At 47.7% G+C, this 17,662-nt stretch overlaps 2 protein-coding genes across 3 annotated transcripts in view; one reads left to right on the top strand and one right to left on the bottom strand.

The window, feature by feature from the left end:
• FNDC5 (fibronectin type III domain containing 5) overlaps positions 1-17,662 on the bottom strand; it is a 193,438-nt gene that overhangs the window by 74,848 nt on the left and 100,928 nt on the right. The gene's annotated exons all lie outside the window — the stretch shown is intronic.
• NHSL3 (NHS like 3) overlaps positions 1-17,662 on the top strand; it is a 53,200-nt gene that overhangs the window by 1,460 nt on the left and 34,078 nt on the right. The window contains exon 1 of one of the 2 annotated variants that reach the window (XM_081019671.1): positions 17,376-17,532. The exons of the other annotated variant lie outside the window; for it this stretch is intronic. Within the exon in view, the coding sequence (XP_080875797.1) occupies positions 17,445-17,532 (88 nt within the window). The 5' untranslated portion in view covers positions 17,376-17,444. Of the gene's footprint in view, positions 1-17,375; positions 17,533-17,662 lie in introns of those variants that run through there. 2 annotated transcript variants of the gene reach the window in all.

Here is a 17,662-nt window from a genome sequence, read left to right as displayed (position 1 = left end):
CAAAACAATCTGAGACGTGGCCCCCTGTGCTACCTCCCAGGGGGATTTTCCTGTCCCCATCTCCATCTTGTTATTTTAAAGAGTGCCTGTTTGGAGCTGTGGGTCATCATTTTGACTTTCCTCTTCAGCAGCAAACGTGTCTTTCTGTCAGCACGGAGTGCAGCAGGTCCTAGTTTTGGGTAACCTGTGTGTGTATTTGCAGGGAGAGAGCTGCATTTGCTTCTTCTGGGGCTCAGGCAATTGCAGCCAGCTCGTTCTTTCTAGCAGTGAGAGGTGTGGGCCTCTCCTTCCTACCCGCCCCCACCTACTCCCCCCATTGCAAATTCCATTTCTACCCAAGGCTGTTGCTGGTTCAGTGGGCATGTTCCTTCTCCCTCTGACTCATGAGGTCAGAGATCCTGAGAGAAATCTGGAGCAGCTCCAGATGCTTCCCCAGTCCGCACCACTGTTTTGCACAAGCTGAACTGCGGCTCTGGCCCCACCCTGAGCCTGTCTCCACTATGGGGTTTTTTTGGGTTTTTTTAGAATAATAGAATTGTAGAGTTGGAAGGGTCATCTAGTCCAACTCCCTGCAATGCAGGAATCTCAACATAGTTTCTCCCCTGTGCATGTTTGTTGATGTTTTCTAAGGTTTCCACTATCGGCGAAGCTCTTTCCTCTCTCCATACATCCAAACGGTTTCTCCCCTGTGCACACTGTGATGTACACCCAAGTTGGTGGGAAACAAAGGAAGGAGGCTGCTGTACTGTTGTTGGAAGTACCTCCTTCCCAGTTTACTTTGATGTGGAGTGAAGAGGTGCAGAAAAACTCCACACGATGTGTTGCCATGGTTGGTCTTTGTGAACATGCCTGTGCTGAGTTGGAGTGAACCAGATCCCTGGGTAGCCAATCTGTGTCACAGATGCCACAAGTGGCATAAATAGTAATAATAACAACACTGATAAACCTAAAGCAATGTCCCAATGGAGCATTTAAGCAAGTGAAAGGAGACTCCACTGTTCTGAGGATGGGGAGGGGGGGGCATCCTCTGGGCTGCTGCCATCACCACCCTTTAGAATCAGAAGAAAACCTTTTGGGAAATGGGTGTGTACCTGTGGTGCTGACCCAGGGAGGCATGCCTAATTGTGACCTTGCCAAACTCTGCATGCTGATTGCCCTGTGTCCATGACATCATAAGCAGCTGGACGTTGTTTTTGTCCTGGCACTCTGGCAGATGTGGCATTTGGCATTCTAAAGAGCTCAGGAAGCCTTTTGGCCAAAGAGCGATGGGCAGCTACTTTTTAGACCCATCGACCCAGAAGCTTCTCTTGATACCGGCTTGGTTCAGAGGAACTCTGGCCTTGTCTTGGTGGTCCTTTGTTTTACTCAGCCCCAACCACACTGCTTTTCTTGTAGTGGTAGTCTGCTCATGTTAAGAGACCTGCGATGTGCTCTCAGTGTGAACTTTCGCTACTATCTGCCCATTCCATTTCCAGCGCTGCCCATCCCCTGCTCCAGATGCCAGTCTTTTCACAGAATCATAGAATTGTAGAGTTGGAACTTGGAAGAGTCCCCCAAGGAGCATCTAGTCCAACCCCCTAAAATGCAGGAGTCCAACCTGCCTTGGCCCTTGAGCTGCTTGCTCCTTTGTCCCCTTGTCCAGGTGCGCTTGTGCTTTTCAACCCTGGCAGGGCAGCCCAAGGGACAAGGTGATCACGAATCAGAGCTATAGCACCTTTCCAAAGCAAACAGGCACCATCTTGGTGTGGAACATGAGTGAGACATGGAAGTCCTCTCCTGGTCCCCCTCCACTTGGCACCAGGGTACCATGTTCAACTCTGAATGCAGAACTGAGCTGAATACTCATTGTTGAACTCTCAAGAATGGCATGAGAGAAGCTGGAAAGAATCCAAAGAAGAGAATCTACCATGACCAGAGGTCTGGAGAATATGGGGAAAGGCTGCAGTGCAGAAGCGATGGCTTGCTAGGTCAGGCCAAAAGTCCAGCTAGTGCAGCTTTATGTTCCCAGTAGTGGGCAGCCAGATGCCCCCTTCCTCCCTGCCCCAGGAAGCTTACAAGTGATGGGCACCCTTTGCTGTTTTGGCTCAGCTCCTAGGACCCCAGTTGCTGCTTCAGTTTGAAGAATATAAGTCTCTTGAGAGGAGAATCTGATTGCTGTTTTCAAAATACACAATAAGTTACCTTGAGAGGACCAGGATCAGTTTCTTCCCTTGTCTTCTGGTTGTATTTGCAAGAATTTGGGAATCTGACATTTGTGTGTGGGATCCATGAGGCTTTACTGAGGAAAAGTCTGAAATGAGATACTTTTGTGAACATCCCCTAGAAAAGGCAGATAGTAACTTTAAGTGCCTTAAATTTATCTTTTTATGGCTCCTGTCTCTCTTGTGCTTGAGGCAACTCACTACAATATATAAAAACAGCACACATCAGATCCTCGTAAATCAAAGAGTAAAAACGTTCCAGGACAGTAACATAGGTGAGCAGCAGTTTCCTCTGACAGGTCTCCATCAGCTCCCAAGAGCTCTCTTGAGGAGACCCTCTTGAAAGCCAGATCTTCTCGTTGGCAGTGAGCATGGTGGGAATGAATGGCCTCATTTGAATATAGCAATACTGCAAGTATTTATTTTTCTTAAGATGCATATCCTGCCTTTCTCCCACCGCAGAGCTTACATTGATATGCACATGGGGTTCCCAGGCAGTCTCCCATCCAGGCACTGACCAGACCTAGACCTGATAGACTTCAGCAAGGTGGTGCTGCCTTCAGAACATACCTTGGCTTTTGGTGTCTTGGGGTTCAGCTGCGTTGTAGTGTAGTGTAGTGGTTAGAGTGTCAGACTAGGACCCCTCAGAGGTTTTGTTATGATCAGTCAGTATATAAATTTTGTTAAATAAAAAATAAATAAGATAATTTTATGGGAGTTGAAGTCCAGCAACATCTGGGGTCCCAAGAAAGCTGCTTTGGGGAGACAGAAACCACAGTCTTACTCTGTTGGGAAGTAACACCACACCAGGACTTCCTGCCTGTTGCTCTTGCTTGTGATTGGAAGGAGGGATTGGGCAGTGGACACCATCCGCCTGCTTGATCCCAATAAGCCATACACCAGGGCTTACCATGACGTGCAGACTTGCCCCGATGTGCGTTTGACCTTCTCAAGACAGGTGTACTTTTCTCTGGATCAGCTTAGAAACCTCAAAGTGAGTTGGCTTCAGTTTCGCTTTCTATGGCAGTTCACCACCCATCCACACAATTCCTGCCTCTGCCTCTTCTTCTGGGTTCTGCTTCTCTACCCTCTTACAGGCACAATTTCCAAATATCAATTCTCAGCACTTTTGCTAGAGTTTCCCCCAAGAAAAGGCCAGAGAAGTCACAGCCCTTAAGATTCAGTGCTATTGCATGATAGCAAATGCACATGTACAGACCTCTCATTTCTTTACAGCCGGTGCCCTCTTCAATATTTGTACATGGGCACTGGAGGGCTTAGAGTAACAGGGAAGCATGCTGAAGGGGCTCACTGTCCAGACAGTGCAGAAAACATTGGTTCCCCCCCCCCAGTCCTACCTTGAAGAGGGACCCATGAATTTCACTCTGATCCTGAGTCTAATCCAGCCTTCCCCAACCTGGTGCCCTCCAGATGTTTCATTTTTATCTGCCACAGGCTATGTGAGCTGTAATCCAAAACATCTGGAGGGGATCAGATTGGTCTAATACTAGGGAAAACAGCTTATGTCTCTGCTTGTGGGTCTATAGGTTGGTGGTTCGAGTCTACCCAGGGATAGCTGTGGGCAGGATTCCTGCATTGCAAGGGGTTGGACTAGATCCTCAGGATCCCTTCCGATTCTACAATTCTATGAGTCTATGATTCAATGACCCTCAGGGTTCATAGAACCCTTCCAGCTATGATTCTATGACTTAAGGCATCCAGCCCCCTGCCTGACTGTCTCCCCCCTGCAATGTAAGGACTAGGCTGACTATAACCCTTATATTGCAATTTATAATTTGATGTGCACTCTGCTTCACATGGGTATCTCTAGCAGGCAATCACAAGTTGGAGCAGCTTTTGTGCAGGGCAAGTTTTGTTTTTCAGATTCTGGGGGAGAGGAGAGTACTATTGACACTTTGGTTTATTTAATTGCAGACTGTTGGTAAAAAAGAAAGGCAATACGCCACCTGCCTAATACTTAGAAGTGAAGCCAGAATATCCTGCAGATTCAGGGATTACTTATTGATCAGTTCCTTCATAAAAGCAGAAGCATCTGGTTGGCCACTGTGGAAAAAGGATGCTGGGCTGGATAGGGCTAGGGCAGGCATAGGCAAACTCGGCCCTCCAGATGTTTTGAGACTACAACTCCCATCATCCATGACCTGTTAGCGAGGGATGATGGGAGTTGTAGTCCCAAAACATCTGGAGGGCTGAGTTTGCCTATGCCTGGGCTACGGCCTCATCCAGGCTCTTCTTGCATCTTTGAAGATGTAAGCATACCTCTTTGGTGGGACAGAGGGATGCTGCTCCAGTGGTTAGACTGTTGGTTTGGATAGAGTAAGTGACTGGAGCATAGCTTTGCAATGGGGAGCAGGGCTGTATGTTGCACCGGCCACAAATTCAGAATCATGGCTGTTCTAGGTGGGGGCAAATAACCACACTAGTTTCTCAAAATATGTACCTTTCCATACATCAGCCTCTGGGAGACCATTCCAAAGCCCTGAGGCCACTGGAAGAAATGCTTCCTGAGACTGACCTGGCCTCCTGAAGCGATGGAACTCAAGGCTGTGATCCTGAAGCTGTTATTTACTGGCTCAGTGGCACATGTGAAAGGAGGGGATCCTACAGACCCCAGGCTTAGAGAGGTTTTAAAGGTCAATATGACCACAAATGGTCTCTAGAACTGTTGGACCTCTTGGCAAGGAAATGCAGGAAAAAAAAAAGAAGAAGAAGAAAGAAAGAAAGAAAGAAAGAAAGAAAGAAAGAAAGAAAGAAAGAAAAGAAAAGAAAAGAAAAGGCCAAAGTTATTTTTAGTAGTGCCCTGAAACAAATGTTGGTTTTAGTTGATTTTAGTATTGTATTTTTGATTTTATTTTGGCTTATATTTTTTCACAAGCCATTTTGTGTGTGTGGGGAAGGGTGGATTCCTGAAAAGTGGTCTACAAATCTGTTAGATGAAAAATAAAGAGGGACAACTGCTTGAAAACAAGGTTCAAATTGGGTGCCTCCTGAACAACCAAAAGTGCTTGAAACTTGTGGGCAGAAGGATCTGCCGGTGGAAATATTTAGGATTACGTAGGCGAGAGGGACACAGCCATCGGGGTTCTTTCCTTGCCCTCTTTCAGCCACGCAAGATGGCTTGTTACGATTCCCATGAGCTGCTGCTGCTGGATGAAATCACCAAAGTCTGTCATCACAACATACTCTCTGGTTTCAAGAAGCATAACGCGGAAGAGCCACACCCTGTTCAACCCTTTCAGCTCCGGCTGCTGAAGCTGCTCACCTCCTACCAGGCAGGGCTCAGAAGCTGCCATGGCCTAGTTAGGAGATGAGCTTCGCAGGGCAATGGTGACTGCCAGCCACGTGGCCTTGGGTTGGTCACGTTCTGTGTTGTGGTGGGTGGCAAGGCCTTCCGGTGCAATTCCAGCTGGGCAGGAACTTGGGGACTGGTTTATAGCGCCTTCTGACAGTAGAGTGAAAGACCTATAAAAATTGAGATGGTTATTATTAGGTTTTTACTAGTTTCTTTCATGTAATTTGGGGTGCTGCAGCGCATTCCACTATTGGGCAGCATGGCTGAAGCTGCCTATGCTCAGGTGGGGACTGGATCTGCCCCATGTGGATGGCGGTCAGGCTGGCCACTGCCAGCAGTTACAGCAGGAGGCAGCTGATGGCCCAGATGGCAAGAGGACCATTAAGTTTCCAGCTGAGGCTGTAGACCAGCCTTCCCCAACCTGGTGCCCTCCAGATCTTTCAGACTACAACTCTCACCTCTCACCAGCCCCTAGCATTTTATGACTATGCTGGATGAGGCTGATGAGAGTCTGAAACGTCTGGAGGGAACCAGGTTGGGAAAGGTTGGCAGAGAGAGAATTTCGGCTCCATGCTGACTTTTCTGCTCTTGAAATGATGCTAGTGCGTACATTTCTGTTCCCGCTCCTTGATTTGATATCTCTTCTGTTCTCAGTCTTCTGTCTGGCAAGACAGGAACTAGGTATGTATCCACACTAAGAGATGTGTCTGAAATGTATGGAAGGGAAGAGAAATCAATTTGGCCCACATTGAATGGACCTAGGATTGACTCACTGCAAAAGTAGCATCCCTTCCCAGGATATACATTTAATGAGAGCGTATTATTGACACTTCCTCTTGTCCTATGCCTAGAAAGTATGGGTCTGAGTGGTGTTCCCCTTGCTCTGCTCCTTTCCCAAGGAAAGCCTGCCCTTAAGCTCACAACAACAACAATCTGCAGAAACCCAATGGCTGTTTGCTCCAATTGAGCACTAAAGAGTTGTTTTTCCCAGAGGAAAGCAGCGGGACAAGAGGAAGTGTGGATAAGCCCTTAGTCAGACCACTCTGCCATTTAGCCCAAAATTGTCTGCCCTCAGAAGTGCTGGCTCTTTCCCTGTCCTGGACCTTGGATCCTTTTTAACTGGGATTGAACCCAGGTCTTTCTCTGTGCCAGGATTGCACATCACCACTTGTGCAATCCAAAGGTTGCATGCCTGGCACGCTCTGCAGCATTGCAAGGGATCCTGCACGTCTTGGACCATCTGCTGCTTCCCTGCTGCTGATGTTGCCATGTGCTGCTTCCCTAGGCAACAACTTTGCCTGCTTGCAGAGTGACGGTCTGGCTGAGCTTGCTGACAGCAACCTTGGTTTGCTGTTCAACCTTGAACCGAACTCGGATCCTTGCACACCATTCAGCTTGTCACCAGCACTGCTAAGGAAAGGGCAGCTGCTTTGCCCCTTCTAATTGCTTCTGTTCCTCCTTTCTGTATATTGCATCTAGTTTGCAGGATACTCTGCAAGGCATGCCCCTCTTGCTCCCTTTTTACAGGTTGGGGTGTGGATTTTCCCGGATGGAGCTGGGCCTTCCAGGTGTTGAAAAATCTATGCTCAACTCTGTTTGTTTTTTCCCTTTGTGAACCAGACCCCACCACTGTGGGTCAGCCAAGACCAGACACCTGTTGCTCTAGGCACCCAAGAGGGATCATCGCAAAGGGCCTTGGCTCCACAAATATGTAAGGGCCTCTATGCTGAAATTCAAACCAGTTTGAAAGCGATTTAGATGTCACATCTCCCTGCCTCCCTCCACCCACATGTACTGGTGTTATGTTTAGCTTCGTGCAGGGAGGGCAGGGCACCGCCTGGAGCTGTATTGCTGGTGCACAGGCTCAATCCCCCACTCAGGCCACCAGGACAGGACCCTCTGCACTGAACAGCCTCCCCCAGCCTTGGCTGAGGCTGATGGGAGTTGTAGTCCAGTCCATCTAGAGAGCGCCAGGTTGGGGAAGGCTGGCCTAGAACTATAGTTCCCTGGCTGAGATTCAGGGCAGTTAAGGTGTTTTCCAAGGGCTTAATATATGTACTGTGGCAATAGAGGTTTTGTATACCAAAAGCAAATAATTAAACTCGGCCCAGTGGCATATTGGGAGCCAGTGCAATTTGTTTAGCAAAGGCATTACATGTTGGGGCTTAGGGTGCTGCGTTAAGCAATCTGCAGCAGCTGCAGCCTCTGGACCCACCTTAAGGGCAGCCCCACATAGAGTGCCTTGCAGTAATCCAGCTTTGATATTAGCAGTGCATGTGGTCAAGGAATGGTCATAGTTGGGATACTAGCCGAAGCTGGCAAAAGAATCCTCTCTCACTTTCCAACATACTTGGGTTTCCTTATTGTATCCTCCTCACATCTACTCCATGGAGTAGGCTTAGGCAGGGGGAGAGCGGGGCTGAAGTCACCCAGTGAGCTTCCTGGCTTGGTGGGGCTTGGCGTCCAGTTGAAGGACAGCCCACTCTCCTTGGCTGTGCAATGCCTCCTATTCTGGACTAATGAATACAGCAGGCAGGGGGGTAAGTGCAGGTATGTGGCACAAAGCCACAAAAATATCCCAGCAAGGCCGTCTGCCCACAGGCCAGGCATGAAACAGGATTTCTTGGCTAAGCTGCCCATTCTGAAGACTCGCAGGGCGTGTTCACGCATGAAGTGCTTGGTGAAATTTTGCCTGGTGCTTGTGTTCTTTCTTTTTTCTTAAGAAGAAAAGTGCTGGGCCAGGTGATTTCCTGGGACCAGTTTGTTCCCACCTATCTACCGCAGTAGGGACGCGGGTGGCGCTGGTGGCGCTGTGGGTTAAACCACAGAGCCTAGGACTTGCTGATCAGAAGGTCGACGGTTCGAATCCCCGTGACGGGGTGAGCTCCCGTTGCTTGGTTCCTGCCCCTGCCAACCTAGCAGTTCGAAAACATGTCAAAGTGCAAGTAGATAAATAGGTACCGCTCCGGCGGGAAGGTAAATGGCGTTTCCGTGCGCTGCTCTGGTTTGCCAGAAGCAGCTTAGTCATGCTGGCCACATGACCCAGAAGCTGTACGCCGGCTCCCTCGGCCAATAAAGCGAGATGAGTGCCGCAACCCCAGAGTCGGTCACGACTGGACCTAATGGTCAGGGGTCCCTTTACCCTTATCTACTGCAGTAGGACCCCCAGAGCCTCACACAGACATCTCCCTTGCTTCGTATGTTAAAACAGCCTTTCCTAATGGCTGGCTGGGACTAATGGGAGTTGTAGTCCAAAAGCATCTGAAAGGCTGCATTAAGTCTTCTCCCTACCACCATATGAGGTGTCTTGAATTGCCCCCTCCTCCTCCTTAATGATTGCTCCAGCATCCTGTGTTATCCACACATCCATCCATTCTGACTGTGCCTGCAAGCTTTAACAAATTAATTGGTGCAATTTGTCAACGGATGGTTTAAAAGGCACCTTCGCTGTAATTTTGTAATTTGTATATTTATATAGATGCCATTGATTAAAGGCCAGGCTGATTACAGAATCTTTTCTTGACCTCTCTACCCACTGCGAGCTGAGATTGGGGGAAGGCCAGAGCTGGAAAACTCCTTTAAAAAAATTCCTCGCCGTCATGTTGCACAGAGTGTGAAAGCAGCCTCTGCCAACCTGGCGCCCTCCAGATGTTGTTGGACTGCAAGCTGGTGTGCAGACCTGGGGCTGATGAGAGTTGTAGTCCAACAACATTTGGAGGGTGCTGGGTTGGCAAGGACAGGGGCAATTAAAGAAAAAGATTTCTGCGTGACTGCCTCAAACTATATCTGATTTCTCTGTGCTCTGGAGACCAGCTAGGGAATTCACACAGGTGCCAGCTGTCAGAAAAGAAAAAGCAGGCTGCATTTGTGCAGTGCAGAGTTGTCATAATGAAACAAACTTGTCCACAAGGAAGGAGTTCCTCTTTGTGCCTGTCAGTTGGAAGTGGGCTTCTGTGACCAAAGAGAAGAGCCATTGTTAATATTTTCCAAAGTCTTCACTGTGGTTTTTGTCGTTTTAGCAGCTTGCAACTGCATATTTATTTGTCCTCACGGGCTGCAACTGCAAGGCAGAGTGGGTTTGTTTTAATAAACAGAAAACATGTGTGCGCACAGATGCCTCTCCCTTCCACAGCTCAACCCTGGGTTATAATAGGGAGCCCAGTCTGAGGCTGTTGGTGCTTATATCTGCGTTTGGGTTCTGTTTTGTTTTAAAAGCAAGCGGAGCTCTTGGCTTGGCTGTTATTTTGTGGCAAGGAGTTCCACAAGTCAGTTGGTGGGAAGAAAAGCTGCTCCCTGTTTTTTTCCCATTCCTTCCTTGGCCTGGGCATCCTTACCTGGAAACAAGTAAGCAGAAAGCTTCCATAACAGAATCCAGAGAACTGTAGTTTCTGCTCAGAGTTACAATTCCCAACACACTTCGCAAACTTCATTTCCCGGGGTTCTTTTGTGGGATCCCTGTGGTTTAAGTGTGTGTCTCATATGGTGCGCACAAGATGAGAGAATGCATAACATTGTGCTGTTGAAGTATCTTCTCTTCCCTCCTTTAGGCAGGCTCCTGGTAACTTTTATTTTTAAAAGTCTGAAACAGTCGGGGACCCTCCCTGTTTATACAAACATCCATCCCAACTGCTGCTTTTAAACTGCATTTCCCCCTACAGCTACCTGGCTGAGTTCCTCTCTTCTGTTAATAAACAGTATCCTTGCCATCTCTTGGCTCCTCAAAAAGGAAGGGTACAGTCCACTTAACCCTTTCATGAATGACAGGTTACGCAACCCGGAAGTTAAAATTCAGCCTACTTTGAAAAATGACTTTCCCAACAAATGGGATTATTCTCCTTCTCCTCCGACCCCAGCTGTGCATTTACACACACAGGATCTGACATTGCATTGCTGCGAAACCTGCAAGCGCTGAAATACGTGGTCTTGTGTGCACTTCATTTTCATCACAGAGCAGCGCTAGTTTGAAGCTCATGTCTCTTTTCCTGTACTAGGAATGCCTGGGAATTTGAGTGGGTGTGAAATTTAAAGAGAGTTTGAGGTTACTTCGTTGAATCACAAGGGACGAAAGAGACCTGTAAGCTTGGTCCAAAGGCAGGATGCCTATGGGCATCAACGCCACCCCCTCCGCCCCAAGATTTGACTCCCATAATCCAGGCCACAAATGGCATACCAAGGCATCTGCAAAGCAACTAGATCCAGATGACTCAAGCAAGCGAGTCCAGTTCAGTACTGTAGAGAAAAGGGCCATTCTGCTTCCATACAGTTCCTCTTCTGAGGAACACTGGCCAAGCTACTCAGTGTTAGAAACTCAGATATATTAGCTAGGCGCCAAATGGCTCATTAAACCAGGGTTGCAGTTGCCAAAACGGAATGCCTAGTTGTCATTTTTGGGCCAGACATCTCGAAAGTTGTATTTTTCAATACGACTTTTTGGCTTCTGAAATTCTTTCTGATCAAATATAACAAATAGAATTCTACAGGATGTGTTGTCAGTATCTGAAAACAGTCAAGACCCAAGGATCCCCAGGCGTGCAACTCCAGATGGTGGAGACGTCAGGCGCCATCCTAGCAACCAAACATCTTCACTTGGTCGCAAGTGGCCAATAGCCAGGTGCAAAATGCACCAGGTGCCTGGTGAATTTCGAGCGCTGATGATCGTTCTGTGGAGGCAGCATGCTTCTGAATGCCAGTTCCTATGATGTACAAGTTGGGAGAGTACCCTTGCTCTCAAGTCCTGCTTTTTGGCTTCCCATTAGGGCATCTGGCTGACCACTGAAAGAACAGGATGCTGAACTAGATACCCGCCCCCTTAATCTACTAGGGCTCTTTTTTCAGTTTTTCTAGGTAGGCTCCTGCTTCTTGATCTGCCTGGCACAGTGGCACCGCCTGCATCAGTTGTGGACCCCTTGTCTTTACTGTGTAATATCAGTGGGGCGGGGGAGCAGCACAGCACACTTGGCCTGGTTCCCAGGCCATTCCCAGACCAAATGATGCCTAGCAGCAGGGCTGGGGAAAATCCATCAGAGCTGGGCACAAAGTGGTAGAGGGCACAGCTCAGTGGCAGAGTCCCCTGGGAAAGGGGAAGAGTCCTGCTAGGGAGCCTAGAGAGTCTTCCCTAAGCGGAGCAGGGAACGACAGATGGATCAGTGCTGCCCTTCATTCCAAGGCAGCCTGAAGCAGAGCCGGCCTGGTCGTTAGGCAAAGTGCGGCAAAATGTCTTGGGCCAGCTGTGGCTTCAAGTGAACATGAAACAGCAGGTGAGAGCAGGATATAATAAATCAGCATCTATCTATCTATCTATCTATCTATCTATCTATCTATCAGATTTCTTACCTGCTATGAAGCTGCAGGGTTGGTCACAACAATATAACTTGCAGTTCAAAAAACATTTACTATAAAACCATTACAAGGATAAAAAACAAGGAAAACCATTCCAGATGAACAGAAGAGTATACATTCAGCAGAAATAGGTGAGTCCCACAAAACAGAATGTTTTAGCTGTCAAAGGCTGGGGGAAAAGAGTTGTATCTTTTAGCATTAAGTCGGAAAATGTGGAGAGGGAGCATTTTCACTGAGACTGTTTCAAGGAGAAAGGGTTTAACTCTCCCTGATTTGCAAGGGCCGGATGCTGCAATTTCTTCTCCCACCCTGCATTGCTTGGCTGCTGTTTACTTTTCTGAAAAAAAACCTCAATACAGTGGTACCTCGGGTTAAGTACTTAATTCGTTCCAGAGTCCGTACTTAACCTGAAACTGTTCTTAACCTGAAGCACCACTTTAGCTAATGGGGTCTCCTGCTGCCGCCGCGCTGCCGGAGCACAATTTCTGTTCTCATTCTGAAGCAAAGTTCTTAACCTGAGGTAATATTTCTGGGTTAGCGGAGTCTGTAATCTGAAGCGTATGTAACCTGAAGCATATGTAACCCGAAGTACCACTGTAGTGCATGTTAATTGCACTATTAAGTCATTAATTGCCCAATTAAGTCACATCTAATTTGGTCCTCAGGTAACAGTGCTAAAGGGATCCTGGCTCAGAGGTAGAGAACAATTCTGGGTTCAGAGGGACCATTGGCTTGGCTAGGCATAAGACAGCTTGCTAAATTCCTAAGATAGCAGTGGCTTTCCCAAATGAAACCACCCAATGAGGCTGAGATGAGCCTGTAATGGAGACTGCACTCCTACCTGGCACTGTCTCTAGCTGCATCAGTCTACTAAGCAACCAGGACGCATAGGAAGAATGCAGAGATGTGAGATGTTGGTGACAAGGTGATGTGTGACAAGATGCCATTTATTTTGTAGGGTTCAATTGCATGCTGTGCTAGAAAGGCTGCCTGGGTCCTTCAGCTGTTACTAAGCACACTGTTGCTGGCTTCAACCTTAATTGCTTAAATAGTTTCCAAGTGTTTGTGAAATAATTTTGTTAATCTGCAGGGCGCAGAAGGCCAAGAGTGACATTTCTGAAAATGTGGGCAACAGGAATCCAGTGTCTGGTTTGAGCTGGAAACCAGGGTGAGCTTCTCAGACTGAACAAAGAGAGGTGTGCCTCTTCCACCTGGAGGGGAGGGGGAAGTGCAAGAAATGCTTTTGCAAACAGCATAATCTGAGATCTGATTTTTAAAACTCACCAAATTGTTTTGGAGTCAGATTTCTGTGTATGAGGAACGTGCTCTTTCTTAAGACAATATGATCATTGACATGGTCTCTGGCACAGTAGAGGGTGAGAAATGAAGGTGAAGAGCTGAACAAATATGAATTAGAACGGATTTGACTTGTCAAACCGGTGTAGGTGCCTTTGAGTTTCTGTATTTCTCCAGCTTCAGGTGAGGAAGTCAGGGGCAATTCAGTGAGGACTGCCATCTTAGGCACCCTTACCTGGGTGCAAGTCCCATGGAACCCAGTGAGCTGACTGCACGGGAGCAGGTGGAATGGGAAACATTTCTTTCCATCGATTTGGATCTTGGTTTCAGCAGGAGGAAGGCACAAGCAGCAGGGACCAAAATCAGGTCTCAGCAGGAAATAGCTGGCAAACGCTTAGCTTATTTCTGTTAATGATTTCAGATCTTAACTTAGGCTTTTTGGTGTTAGGCTTTTGTTTTCACCCAGAAGGGTTTTTGTTTCCTTCTTGAGGGACCCAGAAACTCAAGTGCCTTTCTGTAAACTGCTTAGACTCTCCCAAAACTTGGTTTCACCCGCTAACCCCCAATGACCCATAACATACTCAGGAGTTTCATTTAATCAGCTTTACTCATTAAGCTTTCCTTCCATTCCCTTTTACAGATTTCAGCCCTTGGCAGGGAGGGGGCGTCCTGCTGAAGTAAATTCCAGATTTGGTGCCCATTTTTAGGGCACTGCAAGGCTGCCAGTTTGCATACACCTGCTTTTCATACATTCTGTTTTCTTTGAATTTTTAATTATTGGCAAGGGGCAGGACAGATGCTGCCATGGCATCTTAGGCAAAGGTAAAGGACCCCTGGACCGTTAAGTCCAGTCGAATTTGACTATGGGGTGTGGAGCTCATCTCGCTTCAGGCCAAGGGAGCCAGCGTTTGTCCACAGACAGCTTTCTGGGTCATGTAGCCAGCATGACTAAACTGCTTCTGGTGCAACGGGACACAGTGACGAGTGCCAGAGCAGCGCACGGAAATGCCGTTTACCGGCACCTTCCCACTGCAGTGGTACCTATTATCTACTTGTATTGGTATGCTTTTGAACTGCTGGGACAGAGCAAAGAGAGCTCACCCCATCACGCAGATTCGAACCACCAACCTTCTGATCGGCAAGCCCAAGAGGCTCATTGGTTTAGACCACAGCGCCACCCACTCCCTTTCATGGCATCTTAAAGGACAGGGTGGGCCATAGGGCAAAAAATAACAGCTGCAGGGGTGTCCTATGACCATTGGGTGGGGCCGTAGGTCAGTGATGGTAGAGCAGAATTTGCATTTGGGTGAAGGAGAAATCAATTTGAAATAGATTTACACATGGATTTTGCTGGGTCCGATCCAATTGGGCTTCGCTTGCAATGGATTGCCTCTCATATTCAGGACCCGCTTTTATGCCATCTGCCTGTGCAATGTCTGGTGTCCTTTCTTTTGTTTTGTAAGCCTGACTAATTACATAGAAAATGACTCATTTTTTAAAACATAGGTTATACATATAAATGTATAAAAAAGAGCCATATGATGTACAATATTTTGTGCAGAAGAATGTTACCAGTATATTGCTACATATGAGTTTTATAAAGTAATATGCATTGTATATGTCCTGGTTACTTTCTGCTTTATAACTTGTGTATAGTATTGTATGCATAATAATATAATTTGTGAGATTTCCTTGTATTTGTAGCAGAACAGGGGACCTCAATTCTAGTCAAGATTAAGGAGCAAGTTGTGGTTTGGGGTAGGGAATCTCTTGAGATAGTCAGAAGATCTATCCCTTTTTGGCATGCCGAAAGCCCAAAGATTAGAATCTATGGCATTTTAAAATAATTTTTTGAATAGGGCTGCTGGGAAAGAAATACTGCCCGCCCGCCCCTTTTTTCTGAGACCTTACAGTCCCACTGCTGGCCTGATGCTAGGCCTGGCTCAGTAGTACAAGGCAGTTTCCTGTATTCTCTGAAAGACTTGCCGAAGGCCCTTCCTGGATGCTGACATTTCTTTAAAAGCGCTTGTGATGTGATATGTAATTTGAGTATTTTCCACCTGCCAATCTGCCTCGATCAGGGATAGACAATGTGGTGCCCTCCAGATGTTCAGCAATCAGCTGTAGTCGGCAGATTGGGATCTCTTGTGCCCTTGGCAAGGAGCTGTATTGGCACACCCCCCCCAGCCAGCCCCCCCCCAAGACTTTACTGCAATAGCCACATTAGAAGTGACTACATTTTACTTGACCCAAATTCTCAAAGCATCCAGAGTGAGTGTGAGGGTGAAGGGCAAAAAATAAAAATAAAAGTGCATGTGTTTATGCTGTGAGAAGAATGGGAAGTTTCTCCCACATTTCAACTTGCTGCGACAGGAGCGTCACGTCAGCACACACATTTACACCATGCACTTCATAGTCTGATAGGTGATTTTTTGCACCCATACTCATCCCAGGCCTGTGTTCTGGCAGAGTTTGGTTTCACCAACCCCTAGGTATGCCTCTGGCAGGCAGTATGGCCAATGGTCAGGGCTGACGGGAGTTTGAGTCCATCTACATCTGGAACCCCCTGGCCTAGTACCACAGAAGACCATGGGATATATTTGGGAACCCCTAATCACACCAGGATCTTCAGCCTTGATCCAAACTGTGAGCAAATGTTAGACCATGCCATAAAATGTATGTACTGCTAGATTTTGAGGGAAAAACCTTAGAGCGGTTCACAAAAGAATAAAACAATAAAATTGTCAATAAAAACTGTTAAAGCAGCTGTTTAAAACGTTCAAAAGATAATTAAACAATAAGCTAAAAACTGATTAAAACACAAGTCAGCATTCTACATATCTGGGCAAGCTTGCCTGAAAAGAAAAGTTTTTAGTAGGCACTGAAAAGAAGTGAAGGTGTTTGCCTGCCTCATATCAATAGGCAGGGAGTTCCAAAGTGTAGGTGCTGCCACACTGAAAGATTGATATATTACAACTGCAGAATGCGGATTATGAGGCACCAGCAACCGTACAGGTTCCACTCTTATGCTCAGGGGGTTCTCTGGTGGATGTTGCTACACCTTCACTGGTAAACTTAAGCGAAGGCGGCTGCAAACGGGGGGATATTTAACCTGGTGCCCACCAGAGATGGGCTGAATGAAGCAGCTGCCACCATTTTCATTTTGAGGGGAAGGTAGCGGCAGAGGACAGCCTACCTAAGGCCCTCTTATGCATGGCACTGGCACTTGCATGGGCCAGAATGTGCAAACTTGTAAGCTTCACAGAACTGTTTGCCATAGGTGATAAATAATGGCCTGGTTTGCACATTACATTAAATTGTGGTTGAAGAAACCATGAGTTGTCCCAGCGACAATTAACCAAACCATAGCTTGTTTGTCCAAAGTCTGTTTTGTTTCCCAGCTGCTCTTGCTTTGTGCCTTAGCAGTTTGGCAGTTTTGTGGGGAAATTGCCAAGGAAATCAAAAGGTGACAGAAAATTAAAGTGGGACAGAATGTTGGGGAAAGAGAACAAATGAATGTGCATGGGTGAAGAAGGGAATTGAGGTGGATGGATGGATGGATAGATAGATAAGCTTCAGACAAGTAAAATTATAATGCTTTTGACTGTTAAAGGACTTCCACAGGTATGGTGAAGGATAGCTAGATTCTGAGTCACTTTTTTGTCCTCCCCCTAAAATGCTGCCGCCTTGTGGACTCTGTCAGCCAAGGCGTCCACCTGTGCCCGGGCATGGCCCCAGAACATGTAAATCAGGAAGAGGGCTTTGGAGCATGTGCAATATCTCTTTCCTGCTCCAGTGAGCACCCCCAAGTCAGGGGGGTGCAATATTCAGGCAAACTTTTAGCTGGGCCACCCCTCACTTTTTGGAAACAAAACCCTTCTGGTGACACTGAAGGAGTGAGATCGAGAGATGGAGCTAGGAGGCAGCAAAGCTGTCAGGGCAGGAAGAAGACAAGAGGCCAACCCCCCCACGCGCCCCTCCCCTTTGCCTGCTGCGATTGGCTCCGTGACCAAGCAAGGGAGGGAGCGAGTGGGTGCTGAAAGCAGGCAGCGGCCCAGAGACACAGGGATGGGAAGGCAGAGCTGAGCCCTGTGCGCCTCTCCCTCTTTCTCTCTCTCTCTCTGCGCCACGGAAACCCAGCCAAGGAGAAAGAAGGCTTGCCTGGCTCAGTCATGTAAGCACCCTGTTCCTCCTCCTCCTCCTCCTCCTCCTCCTCCTCCCAGCAACAAGGGGGTGGGTGGGGCAGGGTGAGGAGGAAGAGACGGGGAAAGGTGCCTTTTGCACCTACGGGCACCATGGGCAACTCGTACCACAAGTGGAGCCCCCCAAACGCCAAGGGCTGGTCTCTCTGGAACTTTGGCCGCTCCGCAGGGCTGAAGACAGGTACGGGCTTGTCAGGTGGGGAGCCTGCGGGAGGCCTGGCAGGGAGGGTGTGGCTGGGGAGTCGCTGTGGGGCAGCCACTTTGGGGAAGGGACCAAAAGGGGCAAATATCCCCATGACTTACCCTCGCCC

The sequence above is a fragment of the Podarcis pityusensis genome (genome assembly GCF_964106645.2).
Source record: "Podarcis pityusensis genome assembly, chromosome: 8".
Lineage (NCBI taxonomy): Eukaryota > Metazoa > Chordata > Lepidosauria > Squamata > Lacertidae > Podarcis > Podarcis pityusensis.
Note: the sequence above shows the minus strand (reverse complement) of the source record. Positions and strands in the feature narration are given on the sequence as shown.